The 22,977-nt window shown below is 35.1% G+C and overlaps 2 protein-coding genes across 2 annotated transcripts in view; both read left to right on the top strand.

Annotated features, from left to right (window-relative positions):
- LOC128230172 (uncharacterized) overlaps positions 1-6,862 on the top strand; it is a 15,139-nt gene extending 8,277 nt beyond the window's left edge. The window contains exons 2-5 of the mRNA XM_052942226.1: positions 2,322-2,513; positions 2,784-3,244; positions 3,600-3,736; positions 5,745-6,862. Of these exons, the coding sequence (XP_052798186.1) occupies positions 2,346-2,513; positions 2,784-3,244; positions 3,600-3,736; positions 5,745-6,289 (1,311 nt within the window). The 5' untranslated portion in view covers positions 2,322-2,345 and the 3' untranslated portion in view covers positions 6,290-6,862. The remainder of the gene's footprint in view (positions 1-2,321; positions 2,514-2,783; positions 3,245-3,599; positions 3,737-5,744) is intronic.
- On the top strand, positions 6,287-22,977 carry LOC128230171 (uncharacterized). Its single transcript, XM_052942225.1, has 2 exons — positions 6,287-6,415; positions 8,943-22,977. Exon 2 carries the CDS (start codon positions 8,965-8,967, stop codon positions 21,226-21,228), a length of 12,264 nt encoding a protein of 4,087 aa, XP_052798185.1. The 5' UTR covers positions 6,287-6,415; positions 8,943-8,964; the 3' UTR covers positions 21,229-22,977.

Raw genomic sequence — 22,977 nt, 5'->3', positions numbered from 1 at the left:
ATGTATTGCATTGAAATCTAATCTAAGTTTACAGTGATCCATGTTTCGCTTAAACTTTTCAATCCTTACACTGAAAAGCGGCGGAATAGTCGAGGGCGCTGTCTATGTGACAGCTCTTGTTATACTTTATATCATGTAATATTAAAAAAAAATAAGGGCCAAAATATCTATGTACCGTATTATATCATGCATAGGACGCACTTTTTTACCCCCAATTCTCGTCTTAAAAATTGCCTGCGTCCTTTCTATGCTATTAGAATTTCATCTGTTTTTTTCCAAGTCCATTTCAGGTCGAAAATATCGGACCGGGGAAGAACGCGGTAATAGTAAGTATCTGTACTGCGTCACCGAAAAGAACAACTGACATAGGTAAAATCACGCAAGTGAACACACGCAGAAATATATTGAATATTTACTTTAAAATGATTTATTGAGAAATAAATTGAAAAAAACACGAGTGTTTACTTTTTTATAAAAGGGACGCTACTCACAAAATCTCGATGTGAGTCAGCACTTTAACTGGATTGAGTTATAACGGTAACGGAAATCGGGAAAGGAGGTAAATATCAATTAATCGTTGTTTATGATTTTAATGTTTCGATATTTTACAAAACATTTTGTATGTAACTGTTTTAAAAAATTGATAAAGGAATGTGCATAACGCAAAGTAGCATTATTGTCACTATCAAATCTTTTAAAATGTGCGAAGGTGTGAAAAACACCCGCTGTCTGTCATTAGAAAAACATCAATAGAACAAACTATTGTGATGGTAATACCTTATGGTTGTTTGTTCGCACTTTACCCGATGTGCCTTCCGCTGGCAAGGCTAATTACCGACACTTAATTATGCCGACATGCTTTAATCCGCACAGCGACAAGCCTTATCAAAACAATCATCAGTTGTGTTGCGATTGCAACGGTTGCAACTGTTGACTGTCATTCAGAAGGCATGTCGAGACTATTGCAACGGTTGCAACGGTTGACTGTCAGTCGGGACTATTACGGCATTTGTATAAGTCTTATAATATGCGTAAATGTTCTCAAAATGTCAAGACATATATCATTGTTGTGTACGCTAAATTACCAAAATACGACGATAATTATCGAAATACACAAGACAGTTATCAAAATATGCCTCATATACAACTTTTTGTTTGTTTTTTACTTCAATATATATGTTATAAATACTTGACCAACCTCAATTTTTCGGCTCCGATTTTGACATTTTTCCGCTGCGTCCTATCTTATATATTAAGGTTTTTTACCCGTTTTCTCAACTATTTTTTTGCCTGCGTCCTATCTATGCTAGCGTCCTATACATGATATAATACGGTAATTAGGGGCCAAAATGTCTACAAGATGGGTCCGATTTGGTAAGGGGCCACAAAGGTTATCATTTCAATTAGGGTTTAATTTAGTAAGGGGGAGATTTGACTGGAAGGCTTTGTGAGTAGGCGAATCCAAATTTGAATTCTAAGATCAAGACCAAATGCAGAACCAATGTAAGTTCCAGATAAGGTGCTTGATTGCGTAAAAATGCATTGAAAATAATTAACCATTATATATTGGATTTTGCAGATAAAGATGCATTGTATTTATCTTCCTATTAATCACAATTGCGAAAGCAAGTCAAGTAAAGTGTGAATCGATTAAAGTGTTTAGCATGGTACTGGAGCATAGCGAAATTAACCCATTGTTTTACATTGTTTACTTCCCTTTGCAATACTTCCTATGAACCATTAGCACATACATTCTACCCAAGAAATGATACCTTAAGTCCTAAATAAGACCATTTCTTGGTCAAATTGAGTATTAGTCCAAACAATTTAATTTAATAAATGAAATAAAAATGAAAAATAGGGCATAACATGGTTGTACTCTTGGAATTAATGGAGGAATTTGCAGAGTATATTTTATTCTGCATTGGTTCAAAGCCAAGGTCTCAAGTCTATGTCAGGAGGTTAACCCTTTCTTCATATCACCTAAACCAATTGATGGATTTTAGTGAGTCTTTGGTCACATGTATAACTTGCCAAAGCATCACAAGGACACATGTGGATATTGCACAAGCTCAAGGCGATTCCAGAATACTGTGTCAAGGATTTGCTCTTACATTTTCTGACATCTCTTGAAGAGTGTTCTTGGATGACATGTATTACCCATGAGTGGGATGTGGTGATTCTCACAGTTCAGAATGTGGTTGGATAATATATACCTGTTGTTCCTTGTTTATCTGGTTACAGAGGGTACAGAACTAACAACACAGCTGTACTGGATATTTGCTTCAAAATCAGACAGAAATCTTGCCATTTGTTTTCAGAAATGTCTAGAAAGAGTCAGCACAATGTCCAAGTGGATGTACCACCCATGTCATAAACTGAGTGTGCCATCCGCAAAACTCTTCTGGTGTCGGCATTGCATGCAGATGTTTGAAGATGCTATATCCAGATGGAAACACAGCAGAGTCTGTCATGCAATAAGGGGTTATAAAAGGAAAAACACTAACTCCAAGGTAAAAGTCAAGCTGTTATGTATACCACTATAGCAGGTCATGATGTTTCTCATATTGATTATATAGATACAACCTTTTTTAAAAGATTCTTGTGTTGGATACGTTTTTATATTGCTTTATTTGTATGTGGGTAAAATGTGCTGCAAAATAACTGTATATAATGCACAAAAACATACCAATTATCTCAAAGTTTAATTTGAAAAATATATAAAAAAATATCAGTTATTCTGTGACCTGGTTCATTTAACTTGTCAATGGTTCTATTTTCAGGTTGTTCAGATGTACATTAAGCCTGACACGGTTTCATATTCAAGTAACGTTCAACCGGGACAAAGTGTGTACCATAAACCACAAGTGAAAAAATCCTCTGCTGAACTAAAGTGTTTGATATGTGACACAAAATTTAACAGTCTAAATGATATGAGAAATCATGTGAAAAACCCATGTCAGAAATTAGATATAATAGGCATAACACAGACAATTAACAGGGAAGAGGTCAGTGACTTTGGTATTATTCAGATTGACAGGGTAGAGGGTGAGGAGGCGGACCCAACGCTGTCCAACACCGCACTGTCTGTGCTGGCCGAGGCTTCAGAGCACGTAGAGTCGCTGGCACGTGGCGGACAGGAGCAGGTGATCGAGGAGACGCCAGAGGCAGGGGAACTGATCACTGAGTGCACTGGGGACAGTTTCACTGTACAGCCCATAGACAAGCAGGGGAAAACTGACTGGTAATGCATGGGATCATCTTGATATATGTTCAACTAAAATATTCTGAGAGATAGCTTCCATCATGTCTGCTGAAAACTTACATGTTTACAGCGGTTTTTATGTTAATTTAACTTTTAAGGGGCTCAACATAGGTGATGAAAACATTTTTTTTATTTGAATGCATTATTATGTTGAATTCTTTTTTCTTAAATGATAAAAAAATGGAATATGATTTGTGTACAGATAAAAAAATAATTAGCTTTTATAACAATTGTTTGTTCAATTAATAGTTAATCAATAGAAATCAATTTGAACTAAGTATATCATATTTGCAGGCAAAATTAGTTGAATTTATTTCTTGATCTATTATTTTAGTGACAATCTTGCAAGATTCTACCTTGGGACACTGGTGTTGTCACTCCAGGGGGACCCATTTGTTGAGACAGAGAAATTCTTCACACCAGATATTGTACAAGCTTGTTTACAAGAAACAGCTTCTAAGTTTCCAAAAGGTAATTATTATTTAAAAATAGAATGGGGCATGACATGGTGTTTACAAAACTTACATTTGAAAAACAAGAAGGGCTATTTCAGTGATCTTTGTGTGTGTCAACATCACCATTGCAGCGTTATTAAAGTTCCGCATGCAACCTGCAATCATGCACATTATGTTAATATCAGATCCCATGAAGGGTGATTGCATAATTATTGAGTTAACTCGAGAAAGGTGTAATCTGAGGTTGATATTAACATTTCCAGGGTTAATATTATATGATTACTTCCTCCATGGGATCTGATCATTATGTTATTATAGTAAACAATTATTTTATTATAGTAAACAAGTATTGTTTACACTGGTACGTCTGCGTTTGTGGTGTTTGATTTATTAAGGAATAGTGAAGATCGTATTACCTTTGAAGTGATTATGTTTTCTTGCGTATTAATGAAGTCATATGATAAACTGTTTCCAGTTTAATTAAATTTCTATATTTAGCCAGATTTTTCAAGGAAAAATGAAGGGTTATAGAATGGCGAAAACCGGTTGGTCAGGCGATTAATGACTTAATAAATTCATACTATTTATCAAATTGTTATGAAACTTAGTCAGAAAACTTGTCTGCATATTGTCTTGAACACTTATAAATATGGGTCACCTCAGACTATGTTAAATCTTAGATTTAAAAAAAAATCTGTTAAAAGTCGAAAGTTTTTATCCTATTGTAATAAAATTTGGTATGCATTTTGTTTTGGTTAATTATGAATATGCGTTACTTCAGGTCAAAAACTTGGTCATGAAAAAAATATCTGTCAAAAATTAAATAGATTTCATCAAATTGTTAAAAAACTTGATCCGAATATCTGTCTGTATGTTGTCTTGAACACTGATGAATATGGGTTACCTCTGGTCAAAAACTAGGTCACTAGGTAAAATCTTAGAATGAAAAAAATCTGTCATGAATTAAATAATTTTTATCTAAATATTATGAAATTTGGTCAGAATACTTGTATGCGTGTTGTCTTGAAGATATATGAATATGGATCACAGCAGGTCAAAAAATAGGTCACCAGGTCAAAGCTTAGCTTAGAAGAAGAAAAAATACCAATCACAAATTATTTTTTTTATTTAAATTCTAAAAAACTCATCCATATTGTATAAGTGCCTTTTGCGCCCTAAGCTAGAAATATATTTTTAGTCTGCAAAAATTGAGTGCTTTTCTATTACCTGTTTGATAAGGGTCTACTCATCTTTGGAAAATTCCAATATGCGAAGGTAACATAATCACCTGGCAAAGGTAACAGTACGATGATTGGCTTATGTTTGTATATGAGAATCTTACATGGCCAAGTCACGTGAGGTTTAATAATAATATTATATAAATATCAGATCCCAAAGAAGGTGAAAACCTGAAAAAAGTTAATATCATTCGAGGCGTTAGCATTATAACTCATTACCATACCTTAAAGTTGGTCTCCCGCTATAGGAGTAGCCCTTTGATTTTTGGTTTGCAAGCATGGCTGACAGGCATTGGTCATGGTCAGTAGATGACCCCTATTGAAATTGGGCTAGTAGGTCAAATGTTGGGGTCATGAAGACCAGCTATTGATTTGATCGATCTCCATTTTCTATTTTTTTGTCTGCCACACGGTTTCTTAGCAACCTCTGGCCAGAAATCATAATTACATGCATATCTTCAGCATGTTCAAATAAGATTCCTTAAGGTTTTGTTCATACATTGAGTTGTGACATTTGGTTAGATCCTGTATGGTTGAAATCCCTAGAAAGCAAACGCTCATTGGTTTGAATTTTCATCATGGTTGTTAATGGCATAAAAGCAATGTTATACATCTGTTTAATATTCCCTTAAATGCAAATTATTGCTGTTGTTTCGTCAATTTATTCAAAATCCTAGGCATGTTATCACAAATTTTTCAGCAGGGTGCTCTGCAGTTCTTGTTAAGTAGAAAAATGCAAGAATTGTTTAGTATTTAGTGTCATCTCACGTTCATATATAATTTCAGGTCAGACTTTGGAAGTAAAACTCTGCTGCCTCTCTGAGGTTGTGAAGACATACATTGTTCTGGAACAGGGGAAGATAACCGAGATCAAGGTTGATAGCCTCCCTGCAGTCGAGCACCCTGGTGAAACCATCCATCCTGCAAGCAGCAGTCTAGTGGGGGACACGAACACAAACACTGAGAGTTACATAATCCAGACAGACAATAATTATTGTCTGCAAGCAACACAGCTTGAATCTATTCACACTGACAGCAGCTGTGTCCAGTCTGTTAACTCCTCTGTGAGCAATAGCAAGCCAAGTGGGTCCAAGTTGGAACAGGTTCTGACCGTTCCCCTGGACACTGTACACTTGCTGGAACCTGCAAAACAAGCTCAAACTGTTGTTGTGCCCTTTGTTCCAGAACTGTCTGAGGTTGCTATTCCCTGTGAAAGGGATCCCATCAACAGGAGTGTAATATTGGAGACTGGGGCATACACTGGTTCACACACTCACTCTGGGAACTATACTGTTGTGATACCTGATAACATCCTTGTGCAGAACAGTTAAGATAAAAGAAAAACATTGAAAATTTAAGAATTAACAAAACAGCAAAAACACCTCGAAGAAATTGGCACATGTTAAACATAGTTTATCACTCATTCCAACTGCATGGCATCTTCTTCCCATTGATTGGTAGGTTGGAGCGTGAATGGTTTTAATTATTGATTGTTTATACACAATATGTTTTCCACTCAGTTTTATCATTTTTTCCTACCAATTTTTTCTTGGTAATAGAGTACACATTCTATGTATTTTCAAAGTTATGTACCGGTAGAATATGAAAAAATATAATGGTAGAACTATTGAGATATTTTGAACAAACTTTGATATGCATGTGTATAAACATAATGGTAAAGGCTTTTCAGCTCATCTTGTGTCTTTGGGTGAGCTTTAAGGATTTTTGTGTATTGTTTGCTCATCTATCGTCCACATCAATATTGCTTTACACAAAACAGCCTAATCCATTTAGCCAATTTCAATTAAATTTCAAAGGAACGATCATTGGGTGGTCATATGACTACCGTGCGATACTGTGTATAGGACGCTAGCTAAGATAAGACGCACGCAAAAAAATACATGAAAAATCAGGGTTAAATTTTTTTAATACCATAGATAGTACGCAGTGAAAAAATGTTGAAGCGGTAGCCAACATATTTGTTATGCTCTCCTTTAAAGAAGAGTGGGTATATTGCTAAACACATGTCCTTCAGAAGGTCGGTAGACCAAAGCTTGTCTGAGTGATAACACGATGATGCCTGGACCTATGCAAAAAAGCTTGTGCAAATTCTAACTTGACAATGCCTCGACCTATGAACCTCAAACCTGTCTTGGAGGTTGGGAGTGACTAGTAGATGACCCATATTGATATTGATATCATTTGCTCAAACTTCAAGGTCACTGTGACCTTGAATGCAAAAAGCTTATCCGAGTGATACCCACGACAATGTCTTGACCTATGGTCCTCAAACTTAGTTAACTTGGAGGTAGGGTGTGACAAGTAGATGAACCCTTTCGATTTTAAGGTCATCAAGTCAAGGTCACAGTGACCTTGAATGGAGCTTGTCTGAGTAATCAGTCACCAATGCCTATACCAATGGTCCTCAAACTTGACATGGAAACTGGGCCGGACCTGTAGATGACCCCTATTGATTTTGAGGTCATCAGGACAAAGGTCAAGGTCGCAATGGCATTGAATGCAAAAAGCTTGTCAGAGTGATAACTTGACAATGCTTGCACACATGACCCTCAAACTTAAAATGGGGACTGGGCCTGACCAGTAGATGACCCTTATTGAGGTCAAAGATCAAGGTCACAGTGGCCTGGAATGCGAAAAGCTTGTCCGAATGATAACTTTACAATGCGTAAGCACATGACCATGAAACTTAAAATGAAGGTTGTGACCTGTAGATGACCCCTATTATTTGGAGGTCATCGGGTCACACTGGCTTTTAATGCGAAAAGCTTGTCAGAGTGATAACCAGAAATCGCATAGTCCTATGGTCCTTAAAATTGACATTGATGTTATGTATGATAACCCTTGTTGATTTTAGGGTCATCTGGTTAAAAGATTGTTGTCATTATGACTTTGAATGCAAAATTTTTGTATAAGTGGTTACTTGACAATGCCTGCAATGATGGTCAGGCATTACCTGTAGATTGATTTTGAGGTCATCAGGTCAAAACAGCTGGCAATTTTGTCCATGCATATTTTATTCAATTATCCAAATATTTCTGACAACATGGCACCAAGGGGTGCATAATGCTTGACAAACATCTCTTTTTTCAAATTCTATTGAATCGTGAAAATGGCAAAGGTTATTAAATAGTAATGCACATGTACATAAATAATGATATATATCAGAATAGCAATAATAAGAACCCGATGTTGCTCTCCTGGAAGCCCTCAAATTATTTGTTGTCGTCGCGAATTGTAAAAGCAACAGCTGATTTTAAATTCAGAGGTATCCTTTGGACACCCTTTAGAAAATTTTGTTTAAGCCTCATTGATTCATCCAAAATTATGCTTGCCATGTTGCAGACTGGTTTTTGTTTGGATAAAACAAAAACCTTCGAAAACCTGCTTGTTAAAATGGATAGGCTGTTCACAGGCCATAATGGACCCTTTATCAAAGTTTTTCAATTCATCATGATTAATAAACATGCATGCTTGCTAGCTTTGTCTAAATGGCTTTCGCAAAATATATACAAAAATCTCCTAGAAACAAATGCACTGATTTGTACTAATTTTACAGCAATGATCCTTAGGTGACCCCGTCATAAAGTATTTCAATTTTTCCCTCTATTATTTGGCAACTTTTAGACAGTCTGAGACAAGACAGCCTAAGCTTTAGATACAGACTTTTAAATGAACATTTGATTAATGGTTCTTCATCAAGTTTTGTTATTTCAGTTGTCATGTTTGGATATTGAATTCAGATGAGCGATCTTGGATTTTTGTATATTGTTTGCTCATCTATTGTCCACAATAAAATTGCTGCATTTGATTAATGGTTCTTCACCAAGTTTGTGTTAGGTCAGTTGTCATGTTTGGCTATTGAATTCAGATAAGTGATCTTGGTCCATCAAGCCCTCTTGTTACAGATGATAATAAAATCGTTGGGCTAATCAGACTTATAAGTCTTTGACTTTATATTTTCAGAGTATTTCATATAGACATCAGAATGGCTGACTTGTTTGGGTTTGAGGAACTTACAGATGAAACAACAAAACCAGCCCCAGAGACATGCCCCCTGAACAGGCCAGAACGAGTTTGGATTGGGCCAGAATTTCAGACAGGGCCGAATAACCTGCTGACCTCACAGACAACAAGCAGGGATAGTAATGAAGTTGTTGTACCCATAGTGTTTGAGAGTTTGGGTGTAAGAAAATACAAAGTGCTTGCTCGACAGAAAGTTGAAGATGAAGTGGAAGTGAAAGTTCAGAGTTCTGTAAGAGATCCCAGTTCGTCAGAGAGGGATTCACCAAGCAGTACAGAACAAAGGAAAGAAAATATAAATGTGAAAGCTAAATCAGCTGATAAACTTGTGGCTAGAAGCAAGGGCAATACAGTGAAAACAAATAAAACCATGTTTTTAAAACAATCAAAACCAGACAAGATGTTTAAAAGAGATAGTCAAATGTTAAAGAAATCAGACAAGATGTGTAATAGAGATAGTCATGTGCTAAAGAAAAGAACATTATTTCAGCAGAAGAAACTAGGGACAAAGGGTAATTCAAAATCTGTTCGAAAAGCACATGACAAACTGGTTCAGGAAAAAGCGCTTGAATATGAGTTTAGAACTGATTCTGAAACAGAGAGTGAACTTGGAACAATTAAAAGTTTTAGGAGATCAGAAAGCTGTGAAAAGAAAGTGACAGGTACTTGCACAACTGTTGTTAAGAATGAACCTGATATGACTGAGAAAGATTTATCTAGTGATGAAAAAGAAATTTCTCCGAAAAAGTGTTGTGTGAAGTTAAACAGAGATCCTTCTATTGAGATATGGTCAAGAAAAAACTCTGTGGAATCATTGACCGACGCTCAAAGAATATCTGTTGAAAAAGACGCTGAAAGTATAAGCAGTGACACTCAATGTGAAGAAGTGAAGGACCTTTATACAAACAGAAGTGAAAGTGTAGAAGAACTGAAGCCCACATCCATGGTGTTTAATGCTAATATTGAAGTAAGGAAATCTGGTAGACTGAAATCAGCTAAATGTGCTTCAAGGTATAGAGGTGATTACGGAATCAGAGTGGATACATACACCAAAATTGTCAGTCAGAAAATGAAAGGTAATGCAGACAGTGAATCAGACTGTTCATTTGCAATGTCAGAACCAACTAGCTCAGGAGGTATGATAGAAGACTATTCAAAAAAATGTGAGGGAGAAAGTGTTGTTGAACAGGACAATGACATGCACAGTTTTGCTAGTGGTACATGTGAAACAGTTAAAGACAATGCAAATGAATTGAGTATTAGAGCTGACAATGAAATTCAGGATGTTGAGGCATTGATAAAGACAATAGGTGATCAATGCAAAAAATGTGCAAATGCTAATGTTTCTGTTGAAGTGCCTTCAAATATTGAAAGTGTATGTGATAAATGTAAGTCTAGAAATATAGTTTCAAAGCAAGATAAGAAATCAGCTGATAATAAACAATTTGATGGAGGAACACTCCCAGATGAATGTACACACACGCATGATAAGGACCCAGCCAAAGAATCTGATATATTGAATTCAGGAAGCTGTATATATAATCCACCATCACATGATAAAAAAAACACTGGGTACATACATTCCATTGGCAAGTCAGTTAATAAAAAGCTAGTAGTAAGTAAGAAAGAAGCTGTCAAACATCAAGATATTAGAAAAGACTCTTCTATTGAAAATTCGCCAGTTAAGGGTGTGCTAGATCCTGTCGAGGTGTTAGAAAACTTGAGACAGAAACTATTTGAGAAAGCTGGAGCAGATGTTGAGGAAGCTAATAAAGCTCCAAAAACATTTGAAAGTACACTTATATCCTCTAAAAGAAGGGAAAAGGACATTTCAGAGTGTAAGCCGTCAGCAATGAGTAATAAACTTCGCAGGCGCTTCAGTGATGACAATGATAGTTGTTCTGTGAAATCTTCCAAGTCTGTATCAAGTGTAATTTCATCAGTGTCAGAAAATGGCAGCGAAATTTTACAAGAGATTTCCAAATCATTGGAGTATTTGCAAAAGGGCAAGAAATTTAATGAGATAGGCAAAGCAAGTGCTAAAGCTAAGATAAAAGATGCAAGTCAAACTGATCTCTGTGATGAAATTGAACCATATTTGAATGACTCAGATGCAAGTGTTGCTAGAGCTAAAGATGCTAAACTCAAAAACCAAAGTCAGCAAGATAAAAAGCAATCACAGCAGAAACAAAAGCCTGTGAAATGTCAAGCTTGCAGTCACAGTTTTAAGAATAGGGACTTGTTGCGGAAGCATTATCCATGCCGAGTACGGCAAACAAGAACATGGTCACAGAACAAACTTCGGCCTAACCGAGCAGTAAGAAGAGTTGAACCAAATTCAAAGAAATTTGTTTGCCAACTACCAAAGTCTAGTAAAAATGATAAGCCAAGGCCAATGTTGCTAACTTACAGAAAAACTAAGTTTCGAAAAGTGAAAGGGAAGAGAAGAAGAAAACTGTATCATGCAATACAAGAACTGATGCAAAAAAGGAAACCAATGAAATGGGCTCATTTATCAGTGTTATATGACGACTTATCATTTAAAGAACAAAGCCTGCACAAACTTGGTTTAATGTGTGTTGGGCAGGCTTCTGTAGGACTAGAACAGTACAATGATAAAGAAATCAGCTTGTTTGAACACCATAGATCACGAGAAAAAGCTATAAGAGAATTGGATAGAGTATTTCTGCCTCTCCCTACAGATTTGGACAGTAGTAGCATAAGTTTGAGTACTCAGGAATCAGACAATGTGTCATTGCAGGTTGAATTGGATTCTACAATTGAAATACCACGATCTCCAATTCATTCATCAGTCACCAAAGTGCTTGAAGAACTTGTTGAAAATGTTGTTGGCAAAAGTTGTGAACAGGATGCATTAGAAAATACATCTGATCATGAACATACATATAAAACTAGTAAACAAGGAAATGATCTCAGTAATACTGTTGGTAGAGGAGCTGAACTAATTGAAATCAGTGAACAGTCAGAAAAAGAAGACAGTAATGTTTCAGAACAAACAATTGTATCAAACATTATAGCACCAAAGGATTCAGATACATGCAATACTTTGAAGATGGGAGGAGAAATTGAAACGATTTCAGCGGACATTGTAAGTGATTCAGAGGGAATTAAAGTCTCTTTGGACAAGATTGCGAGTTCGGATTCTGAAAAATCACATAAAGCATTCAGTGATATTATTAATACGGGTTCTGATAAGGAATATAAAATGATAAGTTCAGTGACACAAGACATTGAATGTAATACTGGTGAAAGCTTAATGGAATTTGAAATTAGTCCATTGAGTGTGATGGGTTTACCTGAACATGTGGCCATCATATCACCAGAAAAAGCAAACAGTGTTGATGATCTTACAGAAGAAGATTCTGAACAGAGGTCCAAAGCCATGAAAGGAAACAGTTATATTCTAGCAGATGACCTCTCACATGAACAGGAAACAATATGCATTGCAGAAGAAGATCAACAAATAACCAAGAATAAATCTGAAATTAGTGCTGATGAAGCACATGATGCAGTAAATGGTACTGCTGAAGTTCATTCAGAATGTACTACAGTTGATCAAGTAGAACATGATCATGAAAGTCCAGAACTAGATGCTCAAGAAGATGTTAAATTTGTAGACATTGAAATAAAAAGTTCAGGAGATGATTCCAATGTAACTAATACTGAACATTCAAATCACCAAAACATTGATAAAGTTGATGTCACACCAATTATGTCAATTGTGTCAACAGAAAAATCTGTAGAAAGTCAAAATGATGATACCCCAAAACAGCAATCAGAAAGAATAACAGACTGGATTCCCCTTGCCCCAGAAGAAGTTATCAAACAGATGCTTTTTAGAAATGCTGCTTTGCCACCAGAAATTATAAACAATGCAATGGAACCTGAACATATTCATAATTTAGAAGAGTGTGGCAGTGATCGTGCATCGATGGAAATTGAGTACAACAAAGAACGTGTTATTCCAAATAGGTTACCACTGAAAGAAAGTAAGGAGGCTCATGAAATTGAACAACTTGACAAAGGATGTTGTAAGAAGTCTAAGGATAAAAATGCACCTATAAAAAGGCAATCTTCTGAACTATCTAAGAACCCAAAACAGGAATTCATCCCCAAAACCGTGGAATTACCACCATTGAAAATTCCCAAAAAGAAGAGAAATGACTCCAAATCTCAAATGTCTCCTGGTGCAACAACTAAAAGTATCGTAGAAAAGCCTTTGAAAAAAGCTACTACCAGTTTGATTTTTCCGCCTGCTAAAAGTATTACTGTGAAGCCACTATCTCCAGTTAAAAGTTATACTGACAAACCACTTAAGACAGACATCTGTAGAAGTCCAAGGCGAAATATGGATGAGATTGGAATGCCAAAATGGAAGAGCATGCATGAAAAAGACAGTTATATCAAATATACTGTGAATAATAAAAAGATGGAAGTGAACAACTTAGATAAGCAGACTAATCAGCCTAGAGCTATTTTGAAGAATTTTGAACAGGATCTTCATGAATTAATTTCAACCAATTTTGATAAAGCTACACCAAGAGACATTGTAGTTGATGACAATTCAAACCATCACATTAAAAAACAAACAACTGCAGTATCAAGAACAGAAGTCATTGACGGCAATTTTGCAAGTGTCAAACACCAAAGGGATGAACCTGAAAAAGGCAAAAAGAAATCCAAACATATTACTTTGGATGAATATTTAAAGAAAAAGGGAATTCCATCAAAACTGAAAGCTTGTGACAATACTTCTGAGAATTTTGTCACTAAGCAATATGAAAAAGTTGACTCAGTGAATGTGAAAACATCAAAAGAAAGTAAAACACCTGATAGCCTAAATACAAATCTAGTGGAGACAGCCAATGATCTTCTTAAGGATATTTTAGGAGATCTGAGTTCCAGTGAAACTAAAATAAGTTGCGAGTTTGAATATTCAAACAAATTCACAAAGCATGCTGATATTACCAGTGATCCAGATGAATATGATCCAGAATGTAATTACCTTCTGGATGAGACAAATGAACAGGATGTTGAGAATGGAGAGATTAAGGGGTCATTCTTAGAAAGTATTCTAAAAGCAGTAACTGTTATAAATGATATTGCTGATGAACAGAGAGAAGTTCTTGGTCTCAAAAAAACAACAGTGTCCGACACTTACACCACAGCGACGAAAGATAGCAATTTTGCTTTGAAAAATATAAATGACCAGTCCGACAAAGTTGTCGAAAACTGCCCTACACATACTTTAAGCAAGTCATTTAGTATTGCCTTAGACGAAAGTTCTGATAAAGGTAAACAGAATGAATCGCATAAGCATATGCAAGACAATAGTGAAGTCAAAAATTCAAATGATACCAACGTTGATCGAGTATTACCAGAACACTCTCAATCAATTGTTGATCATGGTGTGCTACATATTAGTACTCAAGCTGTTAGCACTAAAGAAAGTAATCAGGGAGAATATTCTTATACTGATGTATATATCAATGATGATTTAAACAATGACTGTAACATGGAAAGTTCTGGTGGTGATGCTTTAGAGGGCAGTATTGAAAAGAAATATGTAAATGAAATTGGACATAAAACAGCATCTCTCCAAATGAAATCACACAGTCATGTTTATGAAACTTCAAGTGCAAATGCACGTAAGTGTCCACAAGATCTAAACCTTATGGTAAGCAGTGAAGAAAATATGGAAACAGAAACTAATGATAAAAGAAAAGACTATTTAATGAAAGATGAGAAAACATGTCCACCCTCTGAACCAAGTTTTGAGCCAGTATCATCAAGATTTGTTGAAAGTTGTTCTGTAAGAGATGAAGAAAATAAAAGCAGAACAAGTGAGAGTACTCCCAACATAACAATAAGGTATGAAATGAACGGGTTGATAATAAAAGAGAATTTATTGACAGGAGACAAGAACCTTGTTGAAAATAATTGCAAAAGTTCTTTAGCATCTCAGTCCCCAACACGTGATATCCTATCCGAACATGAAGCTAGTCAGGACTGTGTTAATAACGAAGAACACAACTCTGTTGCTAAAAAGGAATGTTTTCAGACTTCAAGTTACAGTGACATTCATGAACGTGATGATAGTAAATTGTCTGAGGATGTTTCAGAAGAGTTCTTTGAACTAAGTAGCCCAGAAATAATGAGATCTGAAAGTGTTTTTTCAAATGCAAAGTGTTCAGTGCAAAGTTTTGAGAAAGTTCCAGGTTTAAACCTTTCATCAGAGAAAAAATGTGAAAAAGATATATATAAATATGACTCTAGTATGCCACCCAGTCCAATTGAAATATCATTAGTTAACCAAAGAATATATGTAGAAGATGAACCACATGAATCAGTTGATGTCACTATGGAAGTATGTATGGAGAATGAAGATGTCTCAGAAACCAAAATAACTTCCCCACCCCCACTTCTGGAAAAAGTGGAAGGCTTTGCACACAATATTGAAATATTTGAAGATGCATCAAGTAGAGGCTCATCTTTGTCCTCAGGAAGTGGACCTCCGTGTCTGGAACCAGAAGATCTTGATAAAAAGGTTGAACAAGAACATTACTTGGAACTTCAGGATGTGCAAGAAACATTTGACAGTGAATCAAAGAAACAAAAGGCTGAAAGACATTTTCTTGATGTTCTTGGATCAGTTAGTGATGTGCATGAAAAAGAACCATTAGCACTAAAAGCTGGTCATCGAAGTGAAGAACCTGAAAAGCCAACAGATGAAAACATTCTTAAAGTAAAAGATACAGATGTAAATGAAAACATAGGAAGGCATTTTTCTGATTTCATTAGTGAGGTAGAAGAGCAGAAATCTGATCTACAAGTTCTATTTGACAGAAGTGAGGAGGGAGAGATGACATTAGCAGAAATCAAGAGAATACTTAAACCAATATCTGAAAACAAAAATACTATTTCAGTAGAATCACTGAGGAAAGTGAGAACAGTAATATCTGACTTGATCACTCGAATAGATAAGCCAGTGAAGAAAGATCCTGCTTGGTTGAAACGAGATGCATTATCGAAGTATTCTAAACATAATGACCAAAGGAGTCAGGGTGATTCTTATACAAGTTTTGAGGACTCTGACAATTCTGATGAAGAAGGAAATACAGAACAAAATGAAAGTGAGGACAATAGAAAGATGATTACAGAAAATATTTTGCAGATGTTGAAATCATTTGAAGACAAGGGAAGTATTGCAGACAACATGTCAACCTTGCTTGGTATTCTGGCTGAAAATCTTGGCTTTATTGGATCATCAAGAAAGGTCAATGAAAATGTATCTGAATCCGATGAAAGTGACCATGATTACTCTTATGATGAATGCATTCCAAATGTTATTTCAATGAAGTGTGTGGATGATAGTTCAAAGACAGAATTACAAGATTTTCTTCATCATGGTGATGAGCCGCCCTCATTGGATGATATTCCAACTGCAGGAGATTCTGACTTCAGCAATGCCAAAGAAAATCTCAACAGTTTGCAGACTGAATCTAGCAATACAGACATTTTAAATGACACTTTGCCATATATTAACACAGAATGCGAAGACAATACAGAAACAGTAAATCTGGATGATAATGATACAAGTCTTTATTGTACCCCATTTGAAACCACTGAACATGAGGACAATAATGAAACAAAAAATACTGATGAAAATGAATTTAATGATAGAAATGTTTATTGTAGTTCAAAGCATGTGTCTTCAGGGTGCCAGAAAATTTCCGAAACAGAAAATAAGATCAATGTTGTAGACACAAATCAAGCAGATTGCCGAGCTGCCCTTGAAAAGGTAGTAGAAAAAGGTGCTATTGTTTCTGAAGACTTAGGTGTTGATGGGAAGACGGAATCCAAAGTAAACACCATTTTTAAAAGCATCACAGAACTTAATTCGATTGAAAACTCAGATGATGAATTTGATGTATACTCAGTGTCATTTCCCTTGTCAGATCTTAAGGTTAGTGGTCAGGACAATGTCTGGGAAATTAATTCTGATTATAACTCTGACTTGAGTAATTCAGATGTTGAATATAATGAAGAAGATAAACATGGATCTCTGAAAACACCTGTTGATGAGATGTTCTTCTCAGAAGAAACTGAAAGAAAACCTGATGAAATATCTAACACATCATTATCTGAACAAGCAGAAGCAATCACAGATAAAAGCCTCAATAATGTTCCTAGGCATGAAATTGATATGGTTTCAACTTGTGATTTATCAAAAAAGATTGAAAATTCATCAGAAAAATGTGAATATAAAAGCAATCAACACAAGGAGTTACAAAATAAACTGCTAGATGATGATGCCATTGAAAAACTGCTGGATGTGCAAGGTTCAGATATTCAAGAAAGTAGCTTTGAGGTTTATACAACCATTGATGAAGAGACCTACTCTTCCTCAGATAGCTCTGTTCAAATATTAAAAAGTGGTCACATTGATGATGATGAAAAACGAAATGTTCTAGAAGATGCCAATGATAATGAAAATTCTCTGTTCAGAAATACGGTCAAATGTGTTAATTCATTTGATGCTCCAAAATGTTCAACTCCAATTCATGGTTTTGTAAACACAAATTTAGTTCATGCCTCAATTATAAATACATCAGACTCAGATATTTCCCTAGATACAATTGATGAGATTGGGTACTCTTCAGCCACAATAACAGAGCAATCCAATTGCATCAACAGTGCAGATGATCTCACCTCATATCAAAAAGAATCTACATTTGCCGGCACAAATGATAGTGAAAATCTTGTTGCAGATCAACCATCTGAATGTGAAACTGTAGCAGAAAATTTGGTTGTTAAAGATTTGGAAAAAGATGAGCATATAGGAGTTGATGAAAGACAAAACCTGGATGAAGTCATGCCAAGTGAAGAAACAGATACTACCAGCTATGATAATATCCATGTAGAAAATACAAGTACCCTATTTAATTCAGAAAAGGGAGCGAAGATGTACAAATATGAAAATAAAGGGGTGACATGTGAAAAAAATATGAAAAAAGTTCATAGTGAAGATGTTGAGAAGAAACTCAGCAGCCAACTTGAGTTAGAGAAAATAAAAACGGAACACCAAAGCCATGTTACTGACAATGAACCACTAGATTTATTTATAGTCAACAATAGTGACTGTTGTATCAAACATAATGAACGTGATGGAAATAAACTGGACAGAGAACAAGGAAGTAGTGTTATAGATGAATTACAAGGTGGATTTGAAGAAAGTGGTGATTTCATTAATGATGTCAGAGGATGTGACAACAAAAATGAACTGAAAATCAACCAGAAAGAACAACAGGGTAGCATTGGTTGTGCTGATGAGTCTAAGGATTCTGAAAATGAGCAAGAAAATCGTGATTTTAGTGAAAACTTTGAAAAATCAAGAAAGGAACTTGAGCTGGATCAAAGTAAAGTGGATCTTCAAAGCATCATACATGATAGTGACAAACTTATTTCTCAAACAGATAATTATACAAGAACAAACAATTCATACAATACTTCTAAAAATGAAAATGTTTCCACCATTACTGTTGTTAACAATAATATTTATTCAGAAGACAGAATTTACAGTACTGATAAAGGGGAGGACTTTGATTTCAGCGAGAATGAAAGCAGTATGAGTGGAGAAGATGTTGAAGAAAACTGTGAAGAAGACCGATTGAGCGAATGTAAAAGCGTAGAAAGCAATGCTGATAGTGATGTTACTGTGTCATATGATGATAATGTCAAATTTGAGGTAGAAGCTGAGAAGGATGGAAAACATGGAAAGCCTGTATCAAATGACATTTATGATGGCTTACCTGAGAAGGTTGCGAAAAGTAAAGTCAGCACTAAATATCATCGTAATGAAAAAAGTTCCTATATTAAAGAGTCAGATAAAGGACATGATAACACATCTTTTGAAGTGCACAGTTGTCTTTACCAGAAAGATGAAACCAAGGAAACTGAATTATATCAAATAAAAGATTTATCTGCTCAGGTATCTGTTGAGAACGATCCCTCACTCCAGTCAAACATTGAACAGGAACAATCGAGTGGTCAAGAGGTTGAAAGTTTATCATATCAAGAATACAAGTTCAACTTCGCTGATTACCAACAAGAAATGTTTTGTGAATCTATTGCAGAAAAGGTTAAACGTAAACAGAGGGAGAGAGCTCTCCCAGCTTTGTACAACCCCTGGATGTATGATGGTCCTGAAATTGGCAGCAGAAAAAGGTCGGCAAAACAAGAGTTCAGTGTTTTTAGGAGTACCATACTGGAGAAGAGAGCTTTGGAAAATCAGACACAAGATAGCTTCATTGGTTCAAAAAAGAGAAGAACATCCCTTGGCTCTGAACAGGGTGTGGATTCTGTTTGTAAAATTGAAGGCAGTTCTACATTTACTGGCTTTTGCAATGATTCTCAACCTAATGGCTCTAATGGAACAGTCAATTTAGAAGAACTATTAAAGATATATAACATCAGGTCTTGTGAAGTTAGTTTATTAAAGTTGAATCAAGCAACAATCAACAGGTATACTAGAAAGAGGAAAATGATTGAGAGTGATGAATGTCAGTCGAGACCACCAATCAAAGTGACCATTAAACTTAATAAGGTTGTATATCCATCAATCTCTCCTGCAGCTTCATCTTCAATGTCATCAGAAAGAGGTATATCATCTTATGAAAGTGAGATGGATGATGATGAGAATCCTGAAAACACAACTCAAACCTGTGAGAGTAAGTCTGACAATGAGGCTGACAATCCAAAGAACTCTAAAAAACACACCCCAAGAGAACCCATCAAAATAAAGATGAAAACCCTGCTGACTAAAATGAATAGTTGTGACAAAGATGACAGCAGTTGCAGTTACACTGATGGTAACAAAATTGTTAGACAGGTGTCATGGAATAGTTCAGTATCATGGAACAGTTCGGAAACATCTGCAAGAGAGAATGGAGTCTTGTTCTACATAAGTGAGTCCGATATGGAAGAAGGTGGAACCAAAAACAGCATGGACATTTCTTTAACCAGTGAATCTGAAACATGTCGGTCCAGTTCTGATGAAAGTGAAATCCAAGAAAAAATTGAACACATTCTTGAAGACAATTCCCCTAAGCAGGAAAAAAGCACTGATCAATTGTCTTTATCCATGAGTAATATTGTAACAGAAAATGTGGAAAAAGAAAGTGTCGTTCATGATGTTAGATTGTTTAACCAAAAACATATTCACCATCTTTCAGACAATGAAGATGAATCTGTGTTTGATGAACTAGGTGATTCAGCAGTGAATATGAAGATAAAATCTGACAAAATTCAGAGTAAAGTGATAGGATTAATGAAATCTGACCTTGAATTAAGTGAATCTGATTCAGAAGAAGAAAGTCGAAATAAAACGGAAATCTTCACAAGAACTGAAGAGATTTTGGGAAAACAAGGAGAAATGCAAGATATACCCACCAGACAGTTAACACTAGGGCAACAAACATTTTCAAAGTCTAGTGAAGAATGCTCTGAACAGCCTAATTTAAAACAAAACAAAACAGAATCATGTGAGTCTCTGACATCTTTTTCAGATGAAAACTTTCTCAATCAAGCAAAAAGGAATCTTCTGTTCGAAGAAATTTTGGATGATATACAAAATGATTCTGAAAATGTGAATGATGACAGTAGAACAATAAGTTTAGATAAAAGACATCAGGCCGACATTAATGAGGCTGTTAATAGTCTAGATACAGATATGTTCAATAAAAATGAACATGAAGATATAAGAAATAAAGCTGACATGGTGTATTATGCAGTTGAAATGACAGAAATAGACTCTGAAACTAAGGAAGCGGTTGTTTATCTAGAATCTGAAGAAACAATACAGGAGGCAGTTGTTGTAGAGAACGAAGAGGTCTTATGTGGGGCTGTTGAAGGTGAGATCATTTCGAGTCATATAGACAATACATCAATAGCTGGTGAGTTTGTTGGTACATTGAGTGAGTCTGCAATGATGTATGACATCAATAGTAGTGGTATTGTAGAATCTACACAAGAGTTTGGATTTACAAGTGAGCCAGAGAGAAATATGATGATGTCCAAGTATATTTATGGTATAAATGAGGACTCACAGAGCTCTGATGATGTTGTTGAGGAGCTTATTACAGACTCACCTGACGTTTTAACGGAGTCTGGTATTCATCAGGATGTTGAGATGGACAGTGATAATTAGAACGTTGCTAGCAAGAGACTACACCATGCTTTGATTTATATAAATTATAATGTTTTGAAATCACTGCTACAAAAGTGGATTTATCCTATTTTCAATTTTCTTCACAGAAATTATGTTAAAATATTTTTATACGATACAAAAATTGTAATGATTGTTATTAACTTAAGTTTTCCTTACATCAGATAACAAGGATATATTTTGTAATTTGTCTACTGTTAAGTATTTCTTTGTATTTGTTTCATTGCTCTGGGACTTTTTTCGTGTTGGTGTTTTCCTTATTTGTGCAATGTTGGATTGATTACTGAATTTTCATCTAGTCATAAGTTAAAAGATTAAACTTGAAGTACCGGAGTACATGATTGTAATAAATCAGTCCTAGAAATTCTGGCTCCAGTTTCTCAAACAATCTTTAGTCCATTATATCAGGAGCAAGCTTAGCTCACTTTTCATGTTTTAATGTATTTTGGGTGATATTTTCATTTTGAGGAGTTCTGAGACCGAAATCTTTGTCTATCGTGATGAACTTTTTTTTTCATAAGAAATCAGCAATGGGTTTAGAAAGGCGAGCGTTTATAAAATGTTAGCAAATGTTCCGTTTCGTATCCCTGTTGCAGCACTAACATACACTGTAAGCGGGGAACCAAACAGCAAGTGTTAGCCGCAAACATGTTAACTGAACGCATGGCAGGTTTAAGTTATTTAATGCTAAATGAAATAAGATACTTAAGCTTCTTATGCTCTATAAGCTTTTTACAAAATAAGTGGTGCAATATTTTCACTAGAATTCTTACGTATAGTTCATCAAATTATACAAGCCTGACTTTATATTAGTAATAGAATTGTTGAAATTCCTATAATCGGAATTCACTATTATTAGAATTAACTATGTACAAAAGAACGGATTTCTATCACTGAATACCGTAGTGGTAGTTCACCTTGAAGTACTATAAATATGGTATAAAAGAGACTTTGCTGACTAAATGAGCCATGGATACAATTATGAACCTAATGTTTTCCTGTATATATTTGTAGAATCAATAAAAAAATGTCTTGAAGAAAAATTGACACTTGTAAGAATATAACACAGGACATTTTTAATCAGAGATTAGTTGTATATGAAGTTGTATGGAAGAAAATTGACTCATGCATGTGTAATTGAATAAATGGAATTTAATTTCTATGCAATATGCTTTAAATTCTGAAACCATCATTAGTGTATTAGTTTTATAGAATTCTTTGGGAATTTGTTTGTCGCGGGTTTGTTTTTATTTAGTTATTTTATGTTTCTTAAGTTTTGGAATGAGTTAAGTTTATTTGAAATTTTTATGTTGTTTTCAGGATGAAAACTTTTGTTTTGAAGTTGTATCTTAGTACAAGATGCTGTACATAGTAGTTGTATGGTTTTAGGATGTTTGATTTATTAAGGTGAATTTTTCTCAAACTTGATGAAATTTAATCACTTGGCATAAGACTGGATTGAAAGGTCATGAATTATTTAAACTGATTCATGTTAAGTTTTCAGAATCATGTTTCATTGTAGAAATTAAACGTTGTAATTTATATTTATTATGTTAAACTTTGTAAGTTATTTGTAAATACCTCCAGATTTTATATCATGTGCTGTTCCATGTTGTAGCTTCTTCAGATAATATTTTTATGTAAATTGTTTAATGCATAACATTACCAGTTGTAACAATTTTTTATTGTCTGAGATAAGAGGCACCTTTGATATAAAAATGATAAATTGTA

This window comes from Mya arenaria, chromosome 4 (assembly GCF_026914265.1).
Source record: "Mya arenaria isolate MELC-2E11 chromosome 4, ASM2691426v1".
Taxonomy (NCBI): domain Eukaryota; kingdom Metazoa; phylum Mollusca; class Bivalvia; order Myida; family Myidae; genus Mya; species Mya arenaria.
The sequence above is the reverse complement of the archived record's forward strand: the minus strand, read 5'-3'. Positions and strand labels throughout refer to the sequence as shown.